This window comes from Hippopotamus amphibius, chromosome 6 (genome assembly GCF_030028045.1).
Source record: "Hippopotamus amphibius kiboko isolate mHipAmp2 chromosome 6, mHipAmp2.hap2, whole genome shotgun sequence".
Classification (NCBI taxonomy): domain Eukaryota; kingdom Metazoa; phylum Chordata; class Mammalia; order Artiodactyla; family Hippopotamidae; genus Hippopotamus; species Hippopotamus amphibius.
Window position 1 is genome coordinate 53,531,705 of NC_080191.1, and position 26,892 is coordinate 53,558,596.

At 34.9% G+C, this 26,892-nt stretch overlaps 1 protein-coding gene and 1 non-coding gene across 3 annotated transcripts; one reads left to right on the forward strand and one right to left on the reverse strand.

The window, feature by feature from the left end:
* Positions 1-211: 211 nt before the first annotated feature.
* On the reverse strand, positions 212-26,892 carry LATS1 (large tumor suppressor kinase 1). Of its 2 annotated transcripts, XM_057738063.1 has the most exons (7): positions 26,428-26,892; positions 21,317-21,464; positions 14,480-15,993; positions 11,415-11,997; positions 8,926-9,108; positions 8,612-8,718; positions 212-4,128 (listed from the first exon to the last, which is right to left on the reverse strand). In XM_057738063.1, the coding sequence occupies exons 1-7, from the start codon at positions 26,767-26,769 to the stop codon at positions 3,619-3,621; spliced, it is 3,387 nt and encodes a 1,128-aa protein (XP_057594046.1). In that variant the 5' UTR covers positions 26,770-26,892; the 3' UTR covers positions 212-3,618. The 2 variants fall into 2 exon arrangements, with proteins under 2 accessions (XP_057594046.1, XP_057594047.1); XM_057738064.1 differs by lacking the exons at positions 212-4,128; positions 8,612-8,718 and adding an exon at positions 10,222-10,350 and having other exon boundaries at positions 8,982-9,108.
* TRNAR-UCU (transfer RNA arginine (anticodon UCU)) lies at positions 24,439-24,511 on the forward strand. Its single transcript has one exon. It is a non-coding gene; the product is annotated as a tRNA-Arg (tRNA).

Genomic DNA, 26,892 nt, shown 5'->3' on the forward strand with positions numbered 1-26,892 from the left:
TATTGTTCTTATATTGAAAATGAAAACATTTTACTGGGTTACACTAACTCTATTCAGTTTGCCTTAATCTAAGTAGGGATTATCATTAGCTATATATATTTTAATTCCAAAGCATCAAATTTTTAATCATAAATTTTCTGAGAATAAAAAGATTAAATTTTTGAATTAAAAAATCAACTTAACAGCCTGAAAGTCAGCTTTCCACACAAAATTAAAAGATTTGAATTTCTTTTTTTTTTATTATGATCCCAGCAAATGTTACACTAGAGAAAATGATTGGGAAAATACAAATAGATTCATTAAAAACACAGGTTGATTATTCATATCTACTACATTCAGAAGTATGCAAAACAATTTAGTTATATTGCAAAGCTGTAATTCCTTTTCCTAAGAAACCATTATTTTATAAAACTGTAGTGTTGTATTGATTCAATTTTAATACAAAATACTTATATACATAATACAATATAAAAGTAAACCATGGTATAGTGCCTTCACAAAGGGATCTATTAAGGCGCTTTACAAATATACCATTATGTTGACCCAAATTACTTTTTGCTTTAGATTAAAACAAACAGGCTAAATGTTTCACTTTAAATACCAAAGGGATTTTTGTTTATTTTTGTTTATTAAAGAAAAATTTCTAAAGTACCTTAGGTAACAGCAGCAGCAATATCTAAAAATCCTCCCACTGTATTTTCTAATTTCAACATATTATTAAGTCAGAATAAAACATTTCCACTCACAGTTTTGCACTTTGCAACAGCAGAAGGTAATAACTTTTTAAAAAAGTCAATCTCAAAGTGACTTCTTAGTCATACATTCTATAGTTTCTATTACAAATAAGGTAGAAAAGATACAGCAACAGGGCCTGCCTTAGGACATCACTGGACAATACATAATTGTATCTACAATTACATAATTATAGAACGAACACATTTCATAAATACCATTGATATATAAAAAGGGGTAAGTATAAGAAAGACAGCAAGTTTTTTTTTATTAGTGGGAAAATTATTTTAAAAACAAAACATGAATTATCAATGTTTTCACTCCATTTCAATTGTAAGCATATAGATTTTTGACATTGTTCTCATCTTTTTGGTCAGGAAGCACCAGATTCTATACTTCGGAAGAACTGGATATAGTTTGGGAATAAGACAGCTAATAAGTAACTGTTAAAAATGCAGATACTAAAGGCTTGGGTACACCACTTCAGATAAACACAAAAAGCTTATACTGTCAGAGGAAATTTAAAAGAATACAAAATTTGTAGTGTCTGTTACATTTGAGGAATAAGGGCAACACAAATTTTGTGGGGAGGGAAGGGGAGAAGACAGCACCTTAGTTTTCCTACAAGGTAAATGTAATAAAGTTGGTTTTGTACTGTATTGCACCGTAGTCCAGAAATAAAACAACTAAATGGAAATTCAATAAATCTGACTGAGAAAGCCTGAAGAGCAAGGCGAGGGGGGTGGGGGGTAGGGAGGACTTAAAAATTTGAGTAGTGAGCTAAAAAGTTCTTAACTAATTTGCTTTGCATAGAATTTTATAGGACTAATCAAATGTTCCATGAAGTGAAGACTGCCATCTTATATAGTGCATTTTGCTACAATTCTCTGAGCAGAAGTCCTTCAGAAATATTTCTATATTAAGCCTGTAACAAGCCAAACATATATTTCACTGCCCTCAAAAGGGTGTGTCTAAAATGTCTCAGTGTTGTACCAATAAGAGAGGCAGTCATAAGGATATCTCATCACATGGTACAGACCTCTCCCATCATAAATTATCAGTGTTTATACAAGATATGCTAATCTGAGTACTAATCAGTAAATTAAAGCAAAGTTCTTAGTTTAATAGATCAGTGTTCTTGCAGGATAGAGGTCCTTAACCAAGAGTTTGTGACAGGTTTCAACACATCCAAAATCCCTAAACTGCATGCAACATTTTATGTGTATATGTTGATGTGTATTTTTCTGGGAAGAGAGCCCACAGCTTTCATTAGATTCTCAAAAGGACCACCGATTCCCAAAGACCACCATTACATAGTGAGTTATGCAATAGTTTACAAGCTGAGAAGGCCACCTATAGAAAGGCCACCTACAGAAAGGTGGGAAGTGTGAGCTAAGAAATCTTTTTTTGCCCTTCCCAATTCAACCAGAAGAGCTTAGCCTTTAATTTACTTATATATATGATTCCATTAGCTTTTATATGAAGAAAGCTAAAAGTTTCAAAAGTCACTAAAATTATGCTTCTTATCCACAAATATTAAGTTCTGATAAAACAATTCCCTATCAGTGGAACCTAAGAAAAGGAAATAAAATACAAATTTTACTAATGTGAAACTACAGCCCTTTCCCCCTTCCTAAAAGTTAAGCTAAATGTATTTTGGTATGAAACCATGAGTTGTACTTAAAACCTAAGTATTATATATAATAGTAATGCTGAAAAACATTATTTAACCTTAAATAAGTTAGGAGGTTTTGAATTCGCCACTAAGACCACTATGTATTTTCTCCTAATCACTAATGGCCACCTTAATTAGGAGTTAAATATTAATTATTTTTCTCACCAATTAATCTGCCCGTAGGCAAAATATTGCCAGATAGGCAGATTTTCTTTTGCCAGTAACAATCCACGTATGCAGCACTGTTCTGAAAGAGGAAACCTATAACATTACTGATGACATAATCAAAACTGTCACTACATAGAAAAAGTACTAGTAAGTACCCCAAAATAATTACTAGCTGAAGTTGCATAAGAAGCTGAAAATAATCTCTCTGCTTAGGACGTGGAGGTTTTTTTTCTTATTTCAAAGTAAAAATCTGAAAGATTAGCTTTTAGTATTGAAAATTTTAATTTATGGCAGCTTTGTTCCCTTTAAAAACTGAAAGCAGCATTAAAAATACCTAAATGAAAAGAAAAATGGTAGTGCTTTGCTTCTTCAAAGCCAGTAATTTTTGAGATATAAATGTTAGAAAATTAAATATTCCACAAACGGGGAAAAAAAGATAAACTGCGCTATTTTTCAGTCAGATGAACATACTGTTTCAACCTTGTATTTCTTAGTTACAAAATGTGAATTATACAGATTATCATTAGCCTAGGAACACTCACCACCATGATGGCTTCATTTCTATAGCTTATTTTTTTCTGAAAACAAATTATGAGGGAAGGAAAGAAAAAAACAAACCTCTGTAAATGTGGGGTATATTTCATATTTGGTTAAAGCAAGATAAAACTAAAACTGTCTTTCAAAAAATTTTCAAAAATTCTTGTTTTTTAAAATTATTTAGCATATGTACAAATAGATATCAGGCTTCTCCTTTTAAGCAAAGCACTATTTTTTATTTTAAGTACTTTAAGTACCAAGAACTGACTATAATATTCAGTTCATAATTTACTTTATAACAATTTTTCTTCTAAATTACTGATTAAAAAGGCTGGAATAAATTAACATTTCAAAAGAATTTCCCATAATTTAGGAACATAAAATATTGTACACAGAGCACACATACATAGCTCTGTTACATTTGCATAATTTTACTCTCAGAGCTTCAAAAAACCCTGCGTTTCAGGCCTTTTGGCAAACCCTCATTACAACTATTTCCTAGTGTGTTAAACATACACCAGATCACGAGTTTTGACCTCTGAGCCTGCGTGCCGGTCGTCTTCATCTGACTGTTGCTCTGAGCCTTGTGAATTAATATATTCATATTCAATAGGCTTTGGATAATTATATGGGTAGCCATTGTCGTCAAAAAACCTGCGAAAGGTAAATTCATAGAAAGCATGTTCAGGATGCTTTCCATTTTTATACCACCCATTGAGTGTGTCATTTACACTTTCTTCCTCGCTATCATCACTCCGTAACTTCTCAGGATCAACAGGGTCAAAATTTGATGTATCTGTTGGGTGTGTGATTTTAGGAATGTATGAAGCAGACTGCTGTCTCAGGTCACTGGAAAAATCAATTGTTTTAAAAAACGGATGAGCTTTTATTTCATCAGCACCATTCTTGCCTAAACGATCTTCTGGTCCTCGGCAGAGTTTAATAATAAGGTCAGAGGCTTCAGGACTCAGTTTAGCTTGCGGTGGGATGTGAAGAGATGTTTGCCAGTTGATAACCTTTAAAGAAGATTTTTAAAAATTAGAAGGAAAGAAATAAATAAGAAAAACAAAAATTTCCTTCAAGTTTTAAATAAAAAAGTCTTACTGGACTATTTGTGTTTTTTTCAAATAAACTGCACAGCGTTTTCATCTTCCTTACTTTTTTATCTTATTTTATTGTTTTGGCCATGCCACAAGGCTTGTGGGATCTTAGATCCCCCATCAGGGATGGAACCCAGGCCCTCAGCAGTGAAAGTACAAGTCCTAACCACTGGACTGACAGGGAGTTCCCTCATCTTCCTTACCTTTAATAATGAATTGTTGGTGGGAAATAACCTTTCTTCCCATTCCCTCCTCTCCAGGCAACTTATACTCATATTATAGGACTCACTGTAAGTTTTAGCTCCCCTGTTAAGACCTTCAACCTATGGCAGAAATGACTTTCTACAGTGCTTCCTCAGTTCTATACATTTCCTTGTATCATAATATTCCTAATACTTTGTGGTATCTATTTATGTCTATGTCCTACTATAGTATAAAATTCCATAAGGCTATAGACCATGTTTTGTCTTTGTATTTCCCAGTGCCTGGCAAATTGCCTGGTACATAACTATTAGATATTCAATAAATATTTATTCTTGTTTTGAATAAACTGGAATGGGGGGCAGGAAGGAAGAGAGGGAGAGAAGGAAGGGGTAGGCCTTCATAAATATTTATTAAATAAATGAATAAATGAACCTCATTCTTCCTTATTTATATAGGAGCCTATCAGTGCTGATAGGGAGGAAAATTAACCCCCCTCTTCTATAACCAAAATAAAAACTCAATGGATGGGCTCAACAACAGAATGGAGATGTCAGAGGAAAGAATCAGTGAACGTAAAGAAAATCGATAGAAATTATGCAATCTGAACAACAGAGAGAAAAAAGAGTTTGAAAATATGAGGACCTCAGTAACCTGTGGAACTATATCAAAAGGTCTAACATTGGTGTCATTAGAGTTCCAAAAGGAAAAAAAATGTGGTACAGAAAAAATATTTGAAGAAATCATGGCTGAAAATTCTCCAAATCTGTAAAAGACAAACCTGTACATTCAAGATGCTCAGAGACACCAAACAGGATAAGCCCCAAGAAATCCATGCCCAGACAAATCATAATTATAATACTGAAAGCTAAAGATAAAGAAAATTTCTTGTAAGTAGCAGTGAAAAATGATGCATTACTTGAGGGAACAATGATTTGAATTACTGTCGATTTCTCATCAGAAAACTATGGAGGACAGAAGTAAGTGGATAACATTTTAAAGTGCTGCAAGAACTGAAACCAGACTTCTATTATCAAGTGACAATATCCTAAGGAAGGTGAAATAAAGACATTCTCAGATGAAGGAAAACCAAAATAATGTGTTGTAAGCAAAACCTGCTCTAAAACATTTGCTAAAAAGAGTTCTTCAGACAGAAGGGATATGATGTTGAAGGAATCTTAAAACATCAGGAATGCAAGAAAATACTAAATATGTGGGTAAATACAAATGGCTATTCCCATCTTGAGTTCTTTAAAATAAGCTGACTGTTGAAAACAAAAATTGTTACATTGTTGGGTGAGATTTTTTTTTTGATGTGGACCAAAAGTCTTTGGTTTTTTTGGCTGCTAGGCATGTAGCTCCCCGACCAGGGATCAACCCACACCCCCTGCATTGGAAGGCAAAATCTTAACCAGGGGACTGCCAGGGAAGACCTGAATGAGGTTTTAAATGTAGGTAGATGTAACGTATAAAATAACTAAAACATAAAGGGTAGAGAATAAAGGGACCTATATGGTAGTAAGGTTTTATACTGAACTTTTAGTGGTAACATACTGATTCTAGGTAGACAATGAAAACTTAGTATGTATTTTGTAGTCACCAGAGCCACCTCTAACAGAACTATATAAAGAGATAATAGTCAAAAACACAGCAGAGTAAGATCCATGGAAAATGGCAAATAGGAAGCCTCAGTGGTCAGTCCCTCCACAAAAACAAGCATTAAACTGGGGGAAAAAATCAACTCTCATCATAGTCAACCATTTTGGAACTCTGGAACCTGACCAGACACTAAGAGCGACGAAGAGAGTGCTTCATGAAGGGAAAGGATGCTAAAATTTGTAAGACAGCGTATGCACGGACCCTACCATTCACCATTCCTCAGCCCCACCATGGTTATGGAGAGGGCAGCCCATTTTCCTGGAACAGCTGTATGGTCCCAAGGTGGGCAGTAAGGAACTTGCCTTCCAAAAATCTGAAGTTGTACTTTGGGTGGTCCTGGTGATTCCCTGAAGGACCAGCCCAGTGGCCTGCCTTTCTTTTGACCCTCTCAGGAACACTTAAAGAGACAGACATGCTTTTTTTTTTTTGATCCAGACATTTAATGAAATCTCTATCAGGTCACTGTCATAGGCTGTTTTTCTTTAAGTTTTGAGAGTTCTTTATATAGGCTAGATATAAGCCCATTGTTGGGTATGTGATCTGCAAGTATCTCCTCCAAAACTGTAGCTTGTCTTTTCATTGTCTTGACTGTGTCTTTGGTGACTGAAAATTTTAAGTTTTTGACAAGGTCCAAATTCTCAACCTTTTCTTTAATGAATTATGATTTTGATGTCATTTCTAAGAACTCTTCACCTAACCCCAGGCCACAGAGAGTTTCGCCTACATTTTCTTTTAAAAGTACAGCTTTATGTTTTATCTCTAGATCTATGACCCATTTTGAGTTAATCTTTGTGTAAGGTGTGAGGTTTATGTTGAGTCAGTATTTTTTATATATGGCTGACCCATCTTTCCATCACCATTTGCTGAAATACTATCCTTTCTCCATTTGCACCTTTGTCAAAGATCAAATGGCCATATTTGTGTGATCCTATTTCTCCATTCACTATCCTGTTCCATTATCTGTGTGTGTATCCTCTTGCCAATATCACACTGTCTGGATTACTGTAACTTCATAGTAAGTCTTAAAATCAAGTAGTTGATTTCTCAAACTTTGCCCTTCTTTTAAAAAACTGTTTTTGTTATCACTTTCTTTTGTCTACCCATATGAATTTTAGAATTGGCTCACCTATATCTACAAAAAATTCCTGCTGGGAATTTTTATTGGATTTGAGTTAAAACTGTAGATTAGTTTTGGGGGAACTGATAGCTTTACTACATTGAGTCTTCCAATCCATCAACATGGTATGTTTCTCCATTTATTACGATCTTGGTTTTTTCCAAGAGTTTACAGCTTTTAGCATTCAGATCTTGTTCATGTTCTATTAGATTTATACCTAATAGAATTATTGGTATAATATGCTCTTAATATTATATACGTAAGTATTTTATTTTGGGGAAGCTACTGTAAATGGTATTGTTTTAAAATTTCAGTTTCTAGTTGCTTTTACTTGACTATATAAATTGATTTTTATGGATTACCCTTATATCCTACAATCTTGCTAAACTCGCTTATTAGTTCTATGGAGTTTTTCACAGATTTCCTGGGATTTTCAATATAGAAAATTATGTCATCTGTGAATAAAGCAAGTTTTTATTTTTTTCTAATCTTTATGGCTTTTATTTCTTTTGTTGCTATATTACACTGGCTAAGACTTCCAGAACTATGTTGAATAAGACTCGTTAGAAAAGACATCCTTGCCTTGTTCTTCATCTTAGGGAGAAAGCATCCAATTTTTCACACACACAGCACCCTCACAAACATATATATATGTATTCATACATATGCATATACTTACATATATACATATATATTAAAATGAAGGCAAAATAAAGACACTTTCAGAGAAACAAATCTGACACAAACCCAAGAGAATGCATTACCAGTAGACCTGTAGTAAAGGAAATTTTAAAGGAAGTTTTAAATATATTAAATGCAATGACAGAAGTTATAACTTAAGGAAAGCATCACAGAAAAGATGACATCTCAAGACATTCTCAGAGAATGATTAAAAATGACCAGGAGTGAACCAGAAAGGGGGGTAAGGTTGTGAAACATGGGAGAGAAAGAAGAACATTCCAGACAGAGGGAATGGTATGAACAAAGAAAGAGGACAAATTTGGACTTTAATCTACAGACAAGGCTACTAAAGGGTTTTTTAATGGGACAATTTATGGTCAAAACTGTGAACAGCTTTTCATTTAAGTGCCAGACATTTGTTAGTAGTTTAGGGCTAGAATGTGCATGAAAAGGAAACAAAGCCAGCAGCCAGTAGTAACAGTAAATTGGAATAATCTTCAAAAGATTCTAAAAACATCTATGAGAATGAACTATGAATGCAGTGTATGAGTGAGGAAGAATTTGAGTATGATAACAGTGATATGATGGGGATAAGAGTTCATGGATGGAATTTTAGTAGGTTCCTATATCCTTACAAGTTCTTTCTTTAATTCTAGATTAAGATGCTCTAAGTAAAGGACTGATAAAGGTGTATGGTATTGGGATCTCATAACAATTCTTTTGGTATAGATTTATACTTACCTTCACTTGTGTTTCAAATGGTGTTTGTGCCAAGAAAGGAGGTTGTCCCACCAACATTTCAAAAAGAATGACACCAACACTCCACCAATCACATAACTGTGTATAGCCTAAAATAAGATACCAAAGTTATGGTTATTCACAAACACTTTTTAAAAAGTGCTCAGAATTAATACAATCAAAATTAATATTAAATCACCAATTTATACTGTAAAATTAATACTTCTATTATAAATCTGAAACATAAGCCATATTCTAATGTAAGTTTCAGCTGGTCTAAAGGTATACTGAGATTATTTATGAAAAAAACGTTTCACCTGTTCGTAACAACACTTCAGGCGCAATATAATTGGGAGTCCCAACCAAAGAATGTGCAAGACATCGCTGGTGCTGGCGTGCAGCTCTCCGCTCTAGTGGCTTCAGTCTATCTCCACATCGACAGTTAGAGGGGTCACCCCATTCGTTACTGAAATCCATGCTATCTTGCCGTGGATGATCACCTGTATAGTAAAAAAAATAAATAAATAAAAGTGTTTATTAATAATTAGAGCCCGCATTCCTGAAACAGCAATAGGACAAGTTTTACACAAAGAAAAATTAGCCTAAGATGCAGTAATTTACTCAAAATTAAATGATGACAATAAAAATCATTGAGTAGGTAGGCTTGAGAATTTGTTATTCAGACTGCTCTGCAACACTACTCTGGACAAAGCTTCAAACAAATTAGATTTGTGTTTCATTCATTCAGCAAATGACAATGATAATAATGAAGACACTATTCTTCTCTCAGGCAACTTCGTTGCAGGGGAGAAATACAACAAACAAGTACACAATAAAAAACACTGTGATGCATCCTATACAGAGAATCAACATGGAGTGATATGGCAAATGTGCTAGGGTGGCTTGGGAAGCCCAATTGAGGCGACATTTGTAAAAAAAACAAGAGGAACTCAACTATTTGAAAACCAGAGCAAGGCATTCTACACATTCACAAGAGTACCAGAGAGAAGACCAGTGTGATTAGTAAAGGAGAGAATGGTAGGAAATGGAGCAGGAGCTAGTGCACAAGGGTGTTACAAGCAAAAGAAATGCTTTGCTTTCTACTCCAAGTACAGTGGGAAGATACTGGAGAGTGAAGCAAGAGAATGAAAAGGTCTGATATGTTTAAAAAAGAAAACTTTAACTGCTATACAGAGAATAGTCTGTAGGGAGGACATGGGTGAAAAAGCAACCAGGTAAGAGGCTATTACAGTTAAGTTTGGACTATGATGGTAGTAGTTCAGATGGAGAAAAGTAAACAGATTCAAGATATATTTAGAGGTGGAGTAAGTAGGACTTATTGAGACATCAGATGTGGAGGGTATGGAAAAAGAATCAAGGATGGGTGGTGGTAATACAATTTACTAAAAGGGAGGGGAAACAAATATGGAGGGAGAGAAATGAAGAGTTGTTTACTGGCAATGTTAAGTTTGAAAGGCCTACTAGGAATCCTTGTGAAAGGGAGAGGCCATTTCTGAAGAGAGAGAGATGGAAGTCATTGATGTAGAGATAGCAATTAAAGCCATGACTGGACAAAATCACCTAGGAAAAAAAATATCTGAAATTAACCTAACTGTAATAATCATCTGGGATGTTTGATTAAAATACAGTTTCTACCCGCCGGTGGAGGTTTTCAATCAGAAGACTGGAATAGAGCCTAAGAATCATATTTTTAAGATGAATCCCAAGTAATTCAGGTGCATCTGGGGAGACATTAAATTATGTTAAGCTGAATATTAAAATAGGTTCAGGTACCTCAGTTCTGTCCATTTAATGTCAACCTACTTGTGTTTGCAAGAAGCACTTGAGGCCAGTAATACTTACCTCAGAGGACTGCTGTGAGCATTAAATTAGAATATATGTAAAGCACCTAGTCATAGTAAGTATTCAATGAACGTTTGACTCACTTCCATTAGTGCTTGGAGGGATCTTGGTGAGGCAGTGTGGTATAGTAGAAATAACATGGGCCCTGTAAGCAGACAAACCTGGGTTCAAAGCCTAGCCCTTATACTTATTTTCTGTCTGACCATGGGCAAGTTTCTTATTCTAACTTAGCCTGAGTTTCTTCACTCTGCCTCACAATGATGTTGTAAGGATTAAACAGAATCATGTACATATAGTGTTTAAGGTTAAACAAGTTGTATAACAGTCATATACAATGGCATCCTAAATAGCTGTGAAAATAAATGTTATATGTAGGAACACAGATCAATCTCAAACAAATAAAGGAAGTCAACACAGAAGACTACATATAGAATGATTATATTTAAATAAAGGTTCAGGAGTAGGCAAAATGCAATAACATATTGTTTAGGATTATATATATATACATATGTGATAAAAGTACAGAGGAAAGTAAAGAACTGATTACAGAGTTGTGAAATAAAGGTTACTTCTATGGAGGAAAGAAAAGGAAGTGATTGTTTAGGGTCTTCAAAAAGTACTAATAATCTAGTTCTTAAGCTGAATGGTGCGTATGGGGCTTCATTTAAAAATTATTTTCAAATTGTTATTTGTCTGACATACTTCAAATTAATAAAATGTAAAGAGATTAACTCAAAAATGTTAACTGTATTTAGAAACAACTAATTCTAACACATTCTTTCATTTTATAGATCTAAGTGTCTCAAGGATTCACTCACATTTATCCAGTGGAGTCAAGACCTGACCCAGGACTTTTGGCTCCCATCCAGGGATAACACCAATCTTATATTTTATTGCATTAACAAATCATATGAATACATTCAAATTTTATGATTTTACTCACCACTCTGATAGTACTTAGAATCATGTGTCCATCTGAAGCCAGTGCAGAGGCCGAAGTCAGTCAATTTAATATGACCATCACGATCAATCAAAATGTTATCAGGTTTAATATCTCTATGAATAAAACCCATTTTATGAACACTTTCAACCGCACAGGTAAGTTCTGCTATGTAGAATCGTGCCAGATTTTCTGGAAAGATGCCCATTCTAATTAATAGGCTCATCATATCACCCCCAGGAATATAGTCCATTACAAAGTATAAATTGTCCTTGTCTTGGAATGAATAATAAAGACGAACTACCCATTCGTTGTCAGCTTCGGCCAGGATATCTCTCTCAGCTTTAACATGAGCAACTTGATTTCGAAGCAGAACATCTTTCTTTCGAAGAGTTTTTGTTGCATACAAAGCCTTAGTATCTACTTTTCTTGCTAGACAGACTTCACCAAATGCTCCTATTCCTAATGTCTTTATCTTCACAAACATAGACTTGTCCATTTTAGCCCTCTTAAGACGGATGTAATTAGACTCTTTTTGGCAAAGCATCTTTCTCATTTGATCTTGGGCATCTTGAGATAATCCAACCTAGGCAAATAAACTAAATATTAAATGAGGAATTATCTTCTATACTAAATATTAAGAAATTGCTTGGAAAAAATTCAGGCGTATATTTAAAGGTTAAATGCATAATAACTTTTAATAAAGCATGTTAGAAATCTAGAATATATTTCAGAGAAAATTAATTATGAAAAGTGCAGCATAAGAAATAGTTAACAGGATACACGGGTGAGAACATATGCAGAGTCTGCTGTGGAGAGCAAGGAGAAGATGATATCAATGGTCAGCTTTCTACTCCTCTCTAATGCACTCAGAAAAACATGTTCCCAATGTGCAATAGCCAAACATGTTAACATGCACCCTCATCTATCTCTCCATGCATACTCATCCCAAACCACGTAATTAGATTGCTTCCATCATATGCATCTCTTTGTGGAATGCCTAAGGCGTCAAACAGTGTTCTCATTTTATCATTCATGAAAAGAAATTCTTCCACTCCAGGTCCATTTATTCTAAAAAACTGATGTGTTAAGAACAAAAGAATGTCTTCTCTAACCTAACCACTCATTAATAAGTTAGTCTTTCTTTTTATCTTTCTCAGGGCATTAGAGTAAGGGTAGGACTCACAGCCACCACTAATGCAAAATGCAAAGGGTACGTCCTACCTTATTTAAAAGGGACAATTTTTTTGATTACAAGGTATCTTTTAGATACTTTGGAACATTTCAAAGACTTCATAGTCAGTGCAACTTATGAAGATACCAAAAAACAGATTAAACAAAAACCAATGTCTAAGTAGACAAGGGATACCTGGATTTAGGAGGAATGAATAGTTTATTTTTGACTAGTTAATGAAGAATTAACTTAAGAATTTAAATAGAAAAGGAATTTGATTTGAAAAGTAGAGTATAATTCTAGAAATGCAGAATAATTAAAATACAGCAACTTCATGCTTCTGTTAGGATGCGTATTTGCATGCAAAATCTTTTAAGAAGGTTGGCATGCCAGACTTAGTATAGAACTGTTTCTCTTAAAATCTTACTTGCCTACACAGTAATGGAGGCTACAGAAGTCAGCAAAGCTTCCAACACCATAAAAGTTTAAATCAGCTATTAGTGAAAGTAAAGAGGAAAAAGGAAAAATAAACTAAGAAAATACATACAGACAGACTTTAGTAAGAAATCCTAAGAGCTAAATACGGATAAGTCATACAGGTTATTATGGTATTTCTCATCTAACAAAATACAATTTATAGTAGGAGTAACTATACTGTGAAATCAGATTTAGAAAAATCATTTTAAAAGAATGGTTCTCTCAAGTTTCATGAGGAAGTTTAACACAAATTTAAGCCCTTGGATTTTGAGCACTAGATGTAAGATTAGGAGTCAAATCTTTAAACTGTAAGCATATGATAAAAATAATAATGACAGTACCATCATAATATCTAGTGAAGAGATCTACATGAAATCACAACAGATATTAATCTAAGCGTTTAATTATTCTGATATCCTTTTTAGTAGAGTTTGATTTAGTAATTTCAGCACATTTTTCTAGTACATTATAAAAATAAAATTAGGAGAGGAAAAAACTGAGAGGTTTCTGACACCTCCTAATAAGACCAACCTGATGAATAAACCCCCAAGCCCAAAAACTACTATAAATAAGTGTTTCATAAGTTTATCAAGAGATGGGACCCAGATATTTCTAGTTTATTTTAAAATGTAAGATAATGTGTAAACTCTAGAAAATAACCCTTGCTCCAATTCCTATTAAAGGGATTATGCATACCTAAACTGCACACTGTCAATTATATTTTTCTTAATTTATTACAACTTTATTATAGAAAATTCTGAGTAAATCCTGAAACGCTAAAATAAAATGGTATAATCAAAAGTACTTAATGTTTACTGACTTTTAAATAATTGATAATATATTTAGGATAAAAAGAAAGAAAAATACTGGACCACAGTATTTTAAACACCAAGCAAATGCATGATCAAATATAAAAATGGACATTTTAAAAGGTTTTATACTCAGTCATGAAAAAGAACGAAATAATGCCATTTGCAGCAACATGGATGGACCTAGAGATTGTCATACTGAGTGAAGTATGACAGAGAAAGAGACAAGTATCATATGATATCACTTATATGTGGAATCTAAAAAAATGGTATAAATGGGCTTATTTACAAAACAGAAACAGAGTTACCAATGTAGAAAACAAACTTATGGTTACCAGGGGGGTAAGAAGGGGGAGGGATAAATGGGGAGATTGGGATTGATATATACACACTATTATATATTAAATAGATAACTAATAAGGACCTACTGTATAGCACAGAACTCTACTCAATACTCTGTAATGGCCCATATGGGAAAAGAATTTAAAAAAGAGTGGATATATGTACGTGTATAACTGATTCACCTGGCTGTACATCTGAAACTTACACAACACTGTAAATCAAATATACTCCAATAAAAATAAAAAATTTTTAAAAATAGCTTTTACCCGCATCATTTCGTTCTCTAATTGTTTTTTACGATGTAGACGCTGCTGATGAGATTTGAGTACATTTTCTACATGTTGCTCCATAAAGAATTTAAATGCCTGAGGAGAATAACTTTGGATACGAGATTCCCTTCGCTCTTCATCCTTCTTGTTTTTTCTAACTGTGATAGGTGAGGTGGTAATCTGTTTCTTTTCTTTATCTCCATTATCAACATTTTCATAACTTTTCTCATTCTCATCTTCCTTGGGCAAGCTCGGCTGTTCCTCTTTGCTAGATTTATTGGCTGATTCATATGGAGGAACAGAGGGGTTTTGGTGTAGCAGATGTTTGGGATAAGGTGGTGGTGGACCTTGATAGTTTGGAGCTTCAGCAACCGGTGGCATAACAGTCATATTTGAAGTGGTACCCTCAGAAAAAGGACTAGGTTGAACAGTTTGAATTGGCTGTGGTATCCAAGAAGGGTGCGTAGGTGCTAAAGCTGTCTGCAGTTCTGGTTTCAACACACGTATACTTTTCACAGGTTGCTGAATGGGAGCTGGTGTAATAGCAGTGACTGTTGTAGCTGAAGGCTGAGAATTGGCAGAATGACTCGTTCTATTTCCTAATGGGTTATTAAAAGAATTTGACCTCACTGGTATGTTAGGTTGCCATGTAGGGATTTCATGTCCACTGCTCGGGGATGACTGGGCAGGAGCAGAAGATGACTGAGGCCAAGTTGTTTGCAGTCCAGGTACATTAATGTTATAAAGTTCCATGTTGTGACTATTTCTGTTTGGCACCATCATAGATTGAGGAATGTTCCCATTTGTATATGATGAAGGAGCAGCAGATCCCCCTGTTTGTAAAGCAGAAGGGTTCTGTCCATTAGTTGGGGTGAGCGGATATGGAGGTGGCGGCTGCCGATTCACAGCGCCAGCAGGGACAACATTTTGGTGTATCATAAAGTCAGTCTGACCACTTCCATTCTGAATTCCAGGTCTCCCTGGTGGAAAGTTAAATTTGTTAGAACTCTGCATGATGATTGGTTGTCTGCCAACAGGAACAGAACTAATGCCTCTCTGTCCCTGATTAGAAGGATTCATTGGAGATGTGTTAAGAGGTGGTGGAGGATAGCCCTCCTGCCAGGCTCCAGGTGGAACAGGAGAGATTCGGGAGATTACGTATTCCATGTTCCCAGAATAGCGCTTTGTTTGAGAGTTTGGTTCCCATGATGGAGGAGGTGGAGTTGTACCTCTTGGAGGAGGAGTCTGGCCTCTTGGAGGTGGTGGAGGAGTGACACTCCTTACTTGAGGAGGTGGTGGGGGGTTCACTCTCTGCCCGTTGCTAGGGTGAGCTTGAGTAAATGATGTTATACCAGACCCTGATAAAGGTCTTCCGACATCTGTCTGTGAGCTGGGACTTTCAGAACGATAGGCCACATTTTCTCCTAGTGGTGGGCCATGTCTCTGAGGAACTAAGGATTCTTTAGAACCTTTCCAGCTTTGTTTGCGGTTAAGTGATTGTTGCACACTCCCTATGGGAATAAAACAAAACAAAACATGTTTTTTGACCTCTTACTCTTGAAAAATTTAGCTTGGAATTCTAATACTACTAAACAATAATTCTCTTTCAAGAACTACAAAAATCAAATTTCTATATGTGCTTCTATTTTACCTTTTAAAATTTTATTTTTGATGACGTAATACATTCTCATAGCTCAAAATTCAAGCGGTACAAAAGAACACCCATCCCATCTCTTAGCCAACCAATATCACTGAAGGTAACCAATGTCATCAGTAAGATATTTTAGGAATACACAAGTAAATAATACTAGAAAAGGGAAAGGGAACCCTCCTACGTTGTTGGTGGGAATGTAAATTGGTGCAGCCACTGTGGAGAACAGTATGGAGGTTCATCAAAAAAACCTAAAAATATAACAGAGTTGCCATATGATCCAGCAATCCCACTCCTGGACATATATCTGGACAAAACTATAATTTGAAAAGATACATGCATCACTATGTTCACAGCAGCACTATTTACAATAGCCAAGACGTGGAAACAACCTAAATGTCCACTGACATATGAATGGATAAAGGAGATGTGATACACACACACTGGAATATTACTCAGCCATAGAAAAGAATGAAATAATGCCATTTGCAGCTACATGGATGCAACTAGAGATTATCATACTAGGTGAAGTAAGTCAGACAGAGAAAGACAAATATCATATGATAACACTTACATGTGGAATCCAACATATGACACAAATTAACTTATCTAAAAAACAGAAACAGACTCACAGACATAGAGAACAGATTTATGGTTGCCAAGGGAAGGGAGGACCGGGGAAGGCTGGATTGGGAGTTTGGGACTAGCAAATGCAAACTATTATATATAGAATGGATAAACAACAAGATCCTATTGTATAGCACAGGGAACTATATTCAATAATAAACCATAATGGAAAAGAATATGAAAAAGAATGTAAATATGTATAACTGAATCACTTTGTTGTATACCAGAAACTAACATTGTAAATCAACTATACTTCAATTAAAAAAAAGTATACCTCCTATATATACTATTGTGCCTGGGTCTTTCCATTAAAAAAACTGAAGATTCTGTATCAGTACATAAAGTGTATCTTTACTTTTAAAAAATGTTATTACAGTTTTTCACTGTATGGATGTACCCAAAATTATTTAATCAGTTTCCCTATAATGATTATTAAGGTTATTTCCAGTCTTTTGCTTTACCCCCCCAAAAAAAAGCAATGAAAAATTTTGTGTTGTACAGATATCATATCATATATATGTTAAGTAGATAAATTATTAGAAATGCCATTATTGAGCCAAAGGATGTGTCCATTTGTAAGTTTGATAGATATAACACTAATTTTAAATACATTTCAGTATGGCTTTTAAAACAGAAAAAAGACAGTAGGGGATAATTAGCTGAACACTAAATAAGGTAAAGATTTTACAAAATCTCTATTCAATGGAATTTCCAAATAAATTAAACAGGCAAGAAAACAGGATACCAAAAAAAATGAAGTATTTAAAATAGTCTAGTCATTTAGAAAAGTATAATACATTTAAAATATATATAAAAAATACATTTGTATAAGATACAATACATATAAATAATACATTCCAGAAGGGTTAAACATTTAAATGTTAAAGATGAAACCACACAAGTACTAGGAAAAAAACCAGTGAACACAGTAATATTGCGGTACCTCTTTGTACCTTCTGGGAAGGTCTTCCCAAATATGACAAATACAGTAAAAGAGTGATAGATTTAAATACATGAAACACTTAATACCATTCAAAACAAAACAAGAAACACCCACAAATTTGAAAGGTCAACATAATCCTGGGAGAAAATATATTGAATAACATATGAAAAAAAATGTAAATGTTCAGAATGTACAGTCTAACATTCTATTTCATCTGGCTGAGCAGCATCTTGGGTCTACGACTTCAAGGAAAGTCATCACCCTGGGCAAGCTAGACAAGTCCTCTGACCACAGGCTCAGTCTCATCTTCCTTTGATAGTCAGTTGAGGCCAGATGTACCAAGTCACTCTCCCAGCTTTTACCTGTTAAGGTGAAATCTCTGCAACCCTCAAGTATACTGCTATCCCTACTGCGCTGTACCTCCCATAAAGTTCTCTGAGTTCTTACACTTCCTAAACCCTCCCACTATTGCCCTCTAGACATGTGGTGTTCTATAACTAGCAAATGTTCCTCCATCACTAACCTCTGCTCCAAGCTTTCTCCCCACCTCCTTAAAGCTGGTTATCATCGGCTGACATTATTTTCAGCCCTTTGCATCAAGGTTTTCTTTAAAAATAAACTGGTCTAAAAGGTGGAACTCCACCTCTTTGCTCTCCATTTATGCTTCTACATCATTGTTATTTCTGCATACTCTTTTTAAAAAGCCAGTTCTTTGGAAGCTCATGCTATGTGTGGGAGGCCACATTCATTCCTCTAATGGTCACCTCATGAACACCTACTTGCTTGCCCTCATTCACCCATAACTCTGGCACTCTACTCTAAGCCCTGACAACATTCTATAACTTCAACATCCACACGGATGAACCACTCATCACTATGGTTCCAGGTTCAATCCCTGGTCAGGGAACTAAGATCCCACAAGCTGCGTGGTGCTCCCCCCCCCCCCCCCCCGAAAAAAGACGCAAAAACTGGATAAGAATTTTAAAGTACCAAGTTAGGATCCTGAACAAATTCTGCAATATAATAAAACATTTTTCACTTGGATAACTCAATGAGCCTAACTAAACCTTATGTCTAAAACCGGACTTGTGATCTTTCTCCACCAAATCTTGTCCTCCCTTAGCATTCCCTTTCATAATGTGAGGTATGACCATCCATCTATTTTTATACACCAAAAGCCTAAGAGTCATCCCACTCCATTATCACCCACCATATGCAATCTATTGCCATGTCCTTGTCAATTTTACTCCTCCTCTCTCTTTCTTAATTCATTCAATTTTCTCCACCACCATCTTCCTAGTCCAAATTACCTTCATTTCCTGTGAATTGTATTTCTTATCAAGTCTATCCAGACACCCTCCTTTGCTCTCTCTAATCCGTTCTCATCCACTGCAGCTATCTTTCTGAAACACAAAGTTAATCATGTCATTACCCTGCTTGAAATGTTTCCATAACTTCCTGCTGCTCTTAGGATAAAATCAAGACAGTCTGCATAGTCAGGCCCCTATGTACGTCTCTATTCATATCTTATACTCATGTTTTCAGTGCTCTAGTCACTTTCATTTCTTTGAATGTGACATCAAAACCTGCCAAACAAGCCATGCCTAGGAACACACTTCCTCATGAAACCCATTCCCATCAACCCTTGTCTTTTTTCAGATATCAGCTCTATTACCAGTTTCACAGGAAGGTTTTCTCTGATCTCCTTGATTAGGTCAAAAATCCCTCTATTATATGAGTCCATAGTACCACATAACTCTGCCCTCTTCATTCACACTTATACAGTCATAATTCTATATGTTATTTGTGTATTTGATCTCCCTTACCAGAATCTCAACTCCACAAAAGGGCAAGAACTTTATACCCAATGCCAAGCAAAGGGCCTGAAATAGTGGTTGATCAGTAAAAATTTGTTTAATGAAAGAATGAAAAAATGAGGCCTCATAAATCAATTAAAAAAGACAAACACAAGATCAAGAAAGAATTAAAATGTCAATTTAAAAATAATAAACAAATGTTCAAGCTCATCAGTGATCAAAGAAATGTGAGTGTAAAATGATAGTATTTTCACAACCATTAAATACACAAAAAGGATAATACCTAGGATTTACAAATATAGGCATTCTCATATTAAACTTATTGGTACAATATAAGCTGGTAACACCTTTCTGAACAGCAATACAGGCATACCTCGCATGGAGATGGTTATGGGTTCGGTTCCATTGCAGTAAAGTGAATATTGCAATACAGTAAGTCATGCGAATTTTTTGATTTCTCAGTGCATATAAAAGTTATGTTTACATTTTATATATATGTGTGTATATATATGTGTGTGTGTATATATATGTACACACTATAGTCTAATAAGTGGGCAACAGCATTATATCTAAAAACAATATACATACCTTATTAAAAAGTACTTTATCGTTAAAAAAAAATGCTAACCACCATCTGAGCCTTCAGCAAGTCATAATCTTTACTTGTGGGGGGTTTGAAATATTTCGATAATTACCAAAATATGACACAGAGACATGAAGCGAGCAAATACTGTTTGAAAAATGGCACCGACAGACTTGCTTGATGCGGGATTGCCACAAACCTTCAATTTGTAAAAACTGAAATATCTTCAAAGTGCAATAAAGTGAAGCACAATAATATGAGGTGTGCCTGTGAGAAAAATTTATTTCAAGTCTTTGAAAATTTACTTTTACCAAATCATCAGGAATGTACAAAGGTTTAGATACAAGGGCATTTAGTGCAGTGCTGTCTATAACGGCAAAAAAAAGAAAAAGAGAGAGAGAAAGAAAGAAAAAGAAAGAAAGAAAAAGAAAGAGAAAGGAAGAAAGAAAGAAAGAAAGAGAAAGAAAGAGAAAGAAAGAAAGAAGGAAGAAAGGAAAAAAAAGAAAGAAAAAGAAGGAAGGAAGGAAGGAAAGAAAAAGAAAGAAAAACAAAAAAGAAAGAAAAAGAGAGAGAAAGAAAGAAGAAAGGTAAATGTCAAAAAATGAGTCTGGTTAAATAACGTATGTGATAAATCTATCTTACTGTAGCTAAGTATTTTATAGGCCATTTAATAACAAGGAAAGTTATACATGGTATACTAAGTAATAAAGTAAATTTTAGTATGATCCCATTTTTTGCTTCAACAGTAAGAATCAAAATACACACATATAAACCCACTCTGGTTTTTGACAGGAAAAAAGACTGAGAAACAAAACATACCAAAATCTTGTGGGTATTAATAGTGGTGTTTTTTTTTTTCTTCACTTATTTACTTTCTAAATATTCTATGATGAACATGTTGTACAATAAGAAAAGATTATATACATAAAAAAGGAATAGTTTGAATGATATTTATGGTTAAAAAAAAAGTATTTCATTTGCATTATAACCAATCAAGCAGTTCTCAACCTAGACTTCCGCTTATCAGAATCACCTATGGAGCTTTAGGGTGATTCTGCAAATTCACTTTGTGTAACACTATAATGTTATTTTGCCAGCTTGAGACTTTCACTTACTGTGATGCTTTTAACAATCTCTAAGACAAAACATTTTATATACTTAAATATTTTTAAATATTATAAAATAAGAAGACTAGAGAAATTTGATTAATCACCTGGCTTCAAGTTGGTATTAATAGGTCTGGCAGCTGCTGCAGCCATCTGTTCCCGTCGAGGATCTTGGTAACTCATTTTACTAATGAATTCAATAGCGGCTTCTATACTTCTGTTATTAGTTTTCTGAAGAGCTTGTATAACCATATCCTGATATGAAGTTTAAAAAGAAATAAAATTTAAATCTTATAATTAGTAAGAAGGAAAGAACATTATAATTTCCACTAGAGAAATTCATTAATTTTGAAGAACAAGACCCCAAGCCATAATATTAATGTTCTGTTTGTAAAACTACTCTGTGGGGAGGGGCAAGGTAAGAGTAGGGGATTAAGAGATACAAACTATTATGTATAAAATAAATAAGCTACAAGGATATACTGTATAGCACAGTAAAACTATAACAATCCATACAATCTCAAGTCACTAAAGGAAACAAAACAAACCCTCAAAACCTTCAAACGTTGCTTTAATATTTTCACCTTTATGTAATGCATTACTGTTTTCTTCTAGGGTTTTTTTTCCAGATACAATCATAACAGCATGTTTCTGAACTGCTCATTCTTAATTTCATTCTTACATAAACAAGCAGAGACTATCAGATTGTCAAAAAGGCATCAATCAACATACTGGAAACTACTCTTTTGTATGATTAAATTATTTTAGTAAGCATCTTTGTCATTGTGTTTACTAGTAAATGAACTATGTAGTTCTGGTTCCTACCTTCTTACAGTTTACATTTGGAGAGAATTTTATTTACAATGACACAAATATAGGACAAATGGTAGAGGAAAAACACAGACTTTATGTGATTATTTGATGAAGACTTTTGGAGGCTAGATGGTATGATAGAAAAAACAGGAAATTCGGAATCAAATGAACCAAAGAGCTTGAGTTCCAGCAGCCCCGCATTACTATGCTTTGTCATGCTTAGAAGTAAAAATATACTCCAGTGATTGGAGATTTATGTACCCCACTTTAGAACTGTGTGGACTTTGGCAACTTATTTAACATTTCAGAACTCAGTGTCTTCATCTATAATACACAGAGTTGATCTGAGGATTAAACAAGAAAATATGTAAAAGCAGAGAAACAGTGCCTGGAGCTCACATATTGGCTGTCCTCCTGCTCTATTCCTTATCCATTATGTTATATGTAAACATAAATTATACACTAACATGCAGCATATACTGATATGCATTTTTCAAGAGGGAGGCAGCTACTTACTTGTTCTAGAGGATTTAGTATTTCAAACAATAATTTTAAATGAGAAATGGCTTACTAAGACTAATGAGTGTACAGGCTACTAATAGATGATCCTCTTACTTGAAATTACTGGAGATGACTGTGAGGCCAAGCAAAAAAAGGTGGTGGCAGAGGCTTGTTACTTACTCAAGATCCATTCTCCCTTTTCTAGAAAAAGTTACTAGGATTTTGTTGGAAGAAGTTTTCCTTGTATCTACAGTGACCACATGAAAATTCTGACCAATGAGACAAAAACCAAGGATTTCTGAAAGAATGTTGCTATCCCTGGTTTAGGTACTGGTTCTTCCTGTATCCTGTTTCCTAGACAATAGATATGACACATGCTAAAGCATGTTGCCACCAAGAAGGAAAATTCAAGAGATTCGTAAGAGTTGTAGCTTCTGATATATTTAAGAGACTGAGCCAATGCTAGCTATATAAACTGAATCACTATTTTGTTTAAAGCATTATTATTTGGATTTATATTAAAGGCAACCAAACTCAATCCTTAACTGATAAAAAGGTATAGTGTGGTCACATTTTATGCCAATCAGACTTTGCAAATTTGTAGTGAGATACAAAGGATTAGTAAGTCTCACTTTATGTGCAAATTTATTTTTTATTTTTTGAATTTATTTATTTATTTTATTTTTGGCTGCACTGGGTCTTTGTTGCTGCACACGGGCTTTCTCTAGTTGTGGTGAGAGGGGGCTACTCTGTCACGGTGGGCAGGCTTTCTCATTGCGGTGGCTTCTCTTCTAGAACACGGGCTCTAGGCGTGCAGGCTTCAGTAGCTGTGGCACGTGGGCTCAGTAGTTGTGGCACACAGGCCTAGTTGCTCTGAAGCATGTGGGATCTTCCTGGACCAGTGCTCAAACCTGCGTCCCCTGCATTGGCAGGTGGATTCTTAACCACTGCGCCACCAGGGAAGCCCTATGTGCAAATTTAAAATAATACAAATCAGCCAAATTAAAATCCACCAGGGAGCGCTTAATTTTAAAAGTGGTTAAATCGGGACTTCCTTGGTGGTGCAGTGGTGAAGGATTCACCTGCCAGTGTAGGGGACACAGATTTGAGCACTGGTCCAGGAAGACCCCACATGCTGCAGAGCAACTAAGCCCTTGCACCACAACTACTGAAGCCCGCATGCCTACAGCCCATACTCCGCAACAAAAGAAGCCACCGCACTGAGAAGCATGTGCACCACAACGAAGAGTAGCCCCCGCTGGCCGCAACTAGATAAAGCCCGTGCAGCAACAAAGACCCCATGCAGCCAATTAATAAATAAATAAATTTATTTTTTAAAAAGTGGTTAAATCAAGTGAACTGTTAACTGTATTTAAGCTATTATCACATGGCAGTACCATCTCAGTTGGTAAGAAGACTGACACCCAGCATTCTTTTTCAACACCTAGTGCTTAAATGCACTAGAATTTCAGCCTGTGACTTTGGTGATTATTATGCTGGCTTTTATTTTTTAATTTTATTGCTATATGTTAAAATATTTTTTACATCTGTAACAATATCAACCAAGTGTTCCTTAAGTGTGGGTATTAGTGCCAGTGTGAAAAAAAAGCACCCTTAAATCAGTAACTTTGGAATAGAAGCCTTATGTGATAAGAAAACATTATGTCCACATTACTATGCTTTTGTTTTTCAGGCTTAGAAGCAAAAATACACTCCAGTGACTGTGGTTTTATGTGCTCCAAGAATGCATCAATCTTTATAACATTTATTCCTATGAGAAAATTAATCTTGACGTATTTAAAGTTTTAATTTTATAAAGCACCAGAAACATTCTCAAAAAATCAACTGCCTTGAACTTGGCGTACTTAAAGGAATAGAGTTTATGAAATGATAAAAATAATGAAGTGAAGGGAATTTGCTGGTGGTCCAGTGGTTAGGACTTTGCACTTCTAATGCTGAGGGCCCGGGTTCAATCCCTGGTCAGGGAACTAAGATCCCTCAAGCCACGCAGTGCAGCCAAAAAAACCCAAAAAACAAAAACCAAAAAAACCCCCCAAAAAACCCCAAACAAACAAACCAGTGAAAACTAGGTAAGAATTTTGAAGTACCAAGTTAGGATCTTGAACAAATTCTGCAACATAATGGGAAGCTATCAGAATGAGTGATTCAGGAGATAGAAGAAGTAAACTGTCATATTCTTTAAATCACTGTGAGTATAAATAATACCATTCCTTCATTATTTGGGCAAAGATTGATAAATGTCTAAATGCTTTTAGTAAAGCAACCTTGCTTAAGGGGCTATTAAAGTCATAAGGTAAACAATTTTGAAATGTGTGACTGCAGTAAAGCTAACAATATCTTTGTAATGCAAAGCAATTATTGTTATTATTGCCAACAGATAAAGAACAGGGCATTGACCAATGCCTTACACTTCTTAAAACTGTCTACATTAGGAAAAATTTTTAAGTTCCTTAAAGGTATGGACCATCTTTGGTATGATTCCCTATCCTGACTGATGGTTCACAGAGTAAGAGCTCCATAAATACATACTTACTTGATGTGACTTATCTGGCATATGTATTACCACTGAAGGCCCTTTACAGCCGTGTGATTTTCTAAACTCCCTTTCCCTAGCAATACGTAAGAGGGGACAGTAAGAGCAATGATTCAACCTTCTCTTTACTCTTTGTCTTTTGGCTAAAGGATTAGGAAGAAAGTACTCTAGAGACTCTCCATTCAAGCCATTTCCTTAATCCTCCAACTACTAACCAGGAAAACATCCCAGATTCTCTTCTCCTCCCCTACTCCCATATATTTTCTGGTGCAAATCCAATATATTTAGAAAACAAATATAAATTAATAGGAAATAATATTAATCAAATGAAGAGAATGCGCCAGAAAGAATAAAATTTTTTCTTCCTAGTTTAGCTGTAAATTTCCTTTTCGAATCCATTACTATAATGCTTACTTAGGTTCTCGTTTTTAAAATTAAATATAGAGATATCCGAAAATGTGGTCACTAAAATATTAACAAGGTGAAGGAATTTTAAGGGTAGTTATTTTTGTATAGTGGAGCTACAGGTAATTTTTAGTTTCTTCCTCACATGGTTTAATTTTTAACAGGGAATAGATATTACATTTATAATCAGGAAAAAAGTTACTATAATTTTGAAAGAAAATATAATCAATGCTTGATTATTCACAATGTTACAATTTCCATGGCCAATTTTTACCTAAAATGATTTCTGCCATCTAAAATATTCATCTAAAGTATGTAATCATGGAAAATAAATTTTATTAGTAACCTAAACAAAGTATGATTAAACAGACTATGAAAACTTTCAAAATGAGTGCTAAAGGTAAATATTAAAGACTTAGCATAATTGACATGAACTGAAATTTCACCAGAAAACTGAAATTCTTGGAGATTGATCAACAAGTAAATTTTTAGTTTTTGTGAATTTAAGATTTGAGTCTGAGTGTTATGTGAACATAACTGCTTAATGATATCTCTGACTGTACTTCCTTCTCTGTAGTATAAGCTTAAACTTCATATCCTCAGGGCTGTCATTTCTACAACAGCCTCTCAGCTCACCAGAGCAACTACCACATACAAACAGATGTCCCTACCCTGCCCTCACTGTGGCTTTCCTCACCTGCACTTCTACTCTGACTTCGTGACATGACCTTTTAAGTCCCAGAACCACAGGGAAGACTAAAGAAATAATAATTTTGTTTTAATAATTCATGAAATTGTAAATAATATTCTTTGCTGACAGAATATACAAATTTGTATACGTAGTTAAATTCTCTCAAAGGAAACATTTAGGCAGGAGATCACCTAAAAAGTGTCATATAGTATAAGGTAAGAAAAATCCTTTCTTTTGTTTTTGAAAATTCTCACCTCATCAAATCCAGCAGCTTGCAAGTCTTGAAGCATTTGTGGATTAACTTCTGAAGTACTCCGACTTGTTTCATTTGCAAACGGTTGCAGAGAGTTTCGAATTTCCAGCAAGGCTTTATGATGCGTCCCAAACTTGGGCGGATTTCTAACTTGTCGTGGATCTTCAGTTGACATTTTACCCATGTTATGCTCAGCCTTAGCAGCATCAGATGGTTTGGATAAATTTCTAAGGGATTCCCGAATTTCTTGCAGCATTTGCCGGCTGCTGCCAGTGTAGTTACTGGCAGGAAAGGTCTTAGGCCTCATTTGTCTATATCCTTCTGGCTTTTCACTCCTCTTCATGAAAACATCTATATGTATAACCAACACAAAAGACTTCTTTAAGAGCTACTTGATAGATTCAGAGCCTTCCCTTGAGCAAAAGTGAAAAAGATTCTTTGTAGAAGTCCCCAGGAATGTTAAAAT

Excerpts from the sequence above, each read along its gene's own strand:
- LATS1 (XM_057738063.1), bottom strand. The coding sequence starts at position 26,769 with ATGAAGAGGAGTGAAAAGCCAGAAGGATATAGACAAATGAGGCCTAAG. Across the intron at positions 15,994-21,316 it reads TAATACCAACTTGAAGCCAG|GGAGTGTGCAACAATCACTT; the intron begins GTGATTAATCAA and ends TTATTCCCATAG. Across the intron at positions 11,998-14,479 it reads TAGAGAACGAAATGATGCGG|GTTGGATTATCTCAAGATGC; the intron begins GTAAAAGCTATT and ends TTATTTGCCTAG.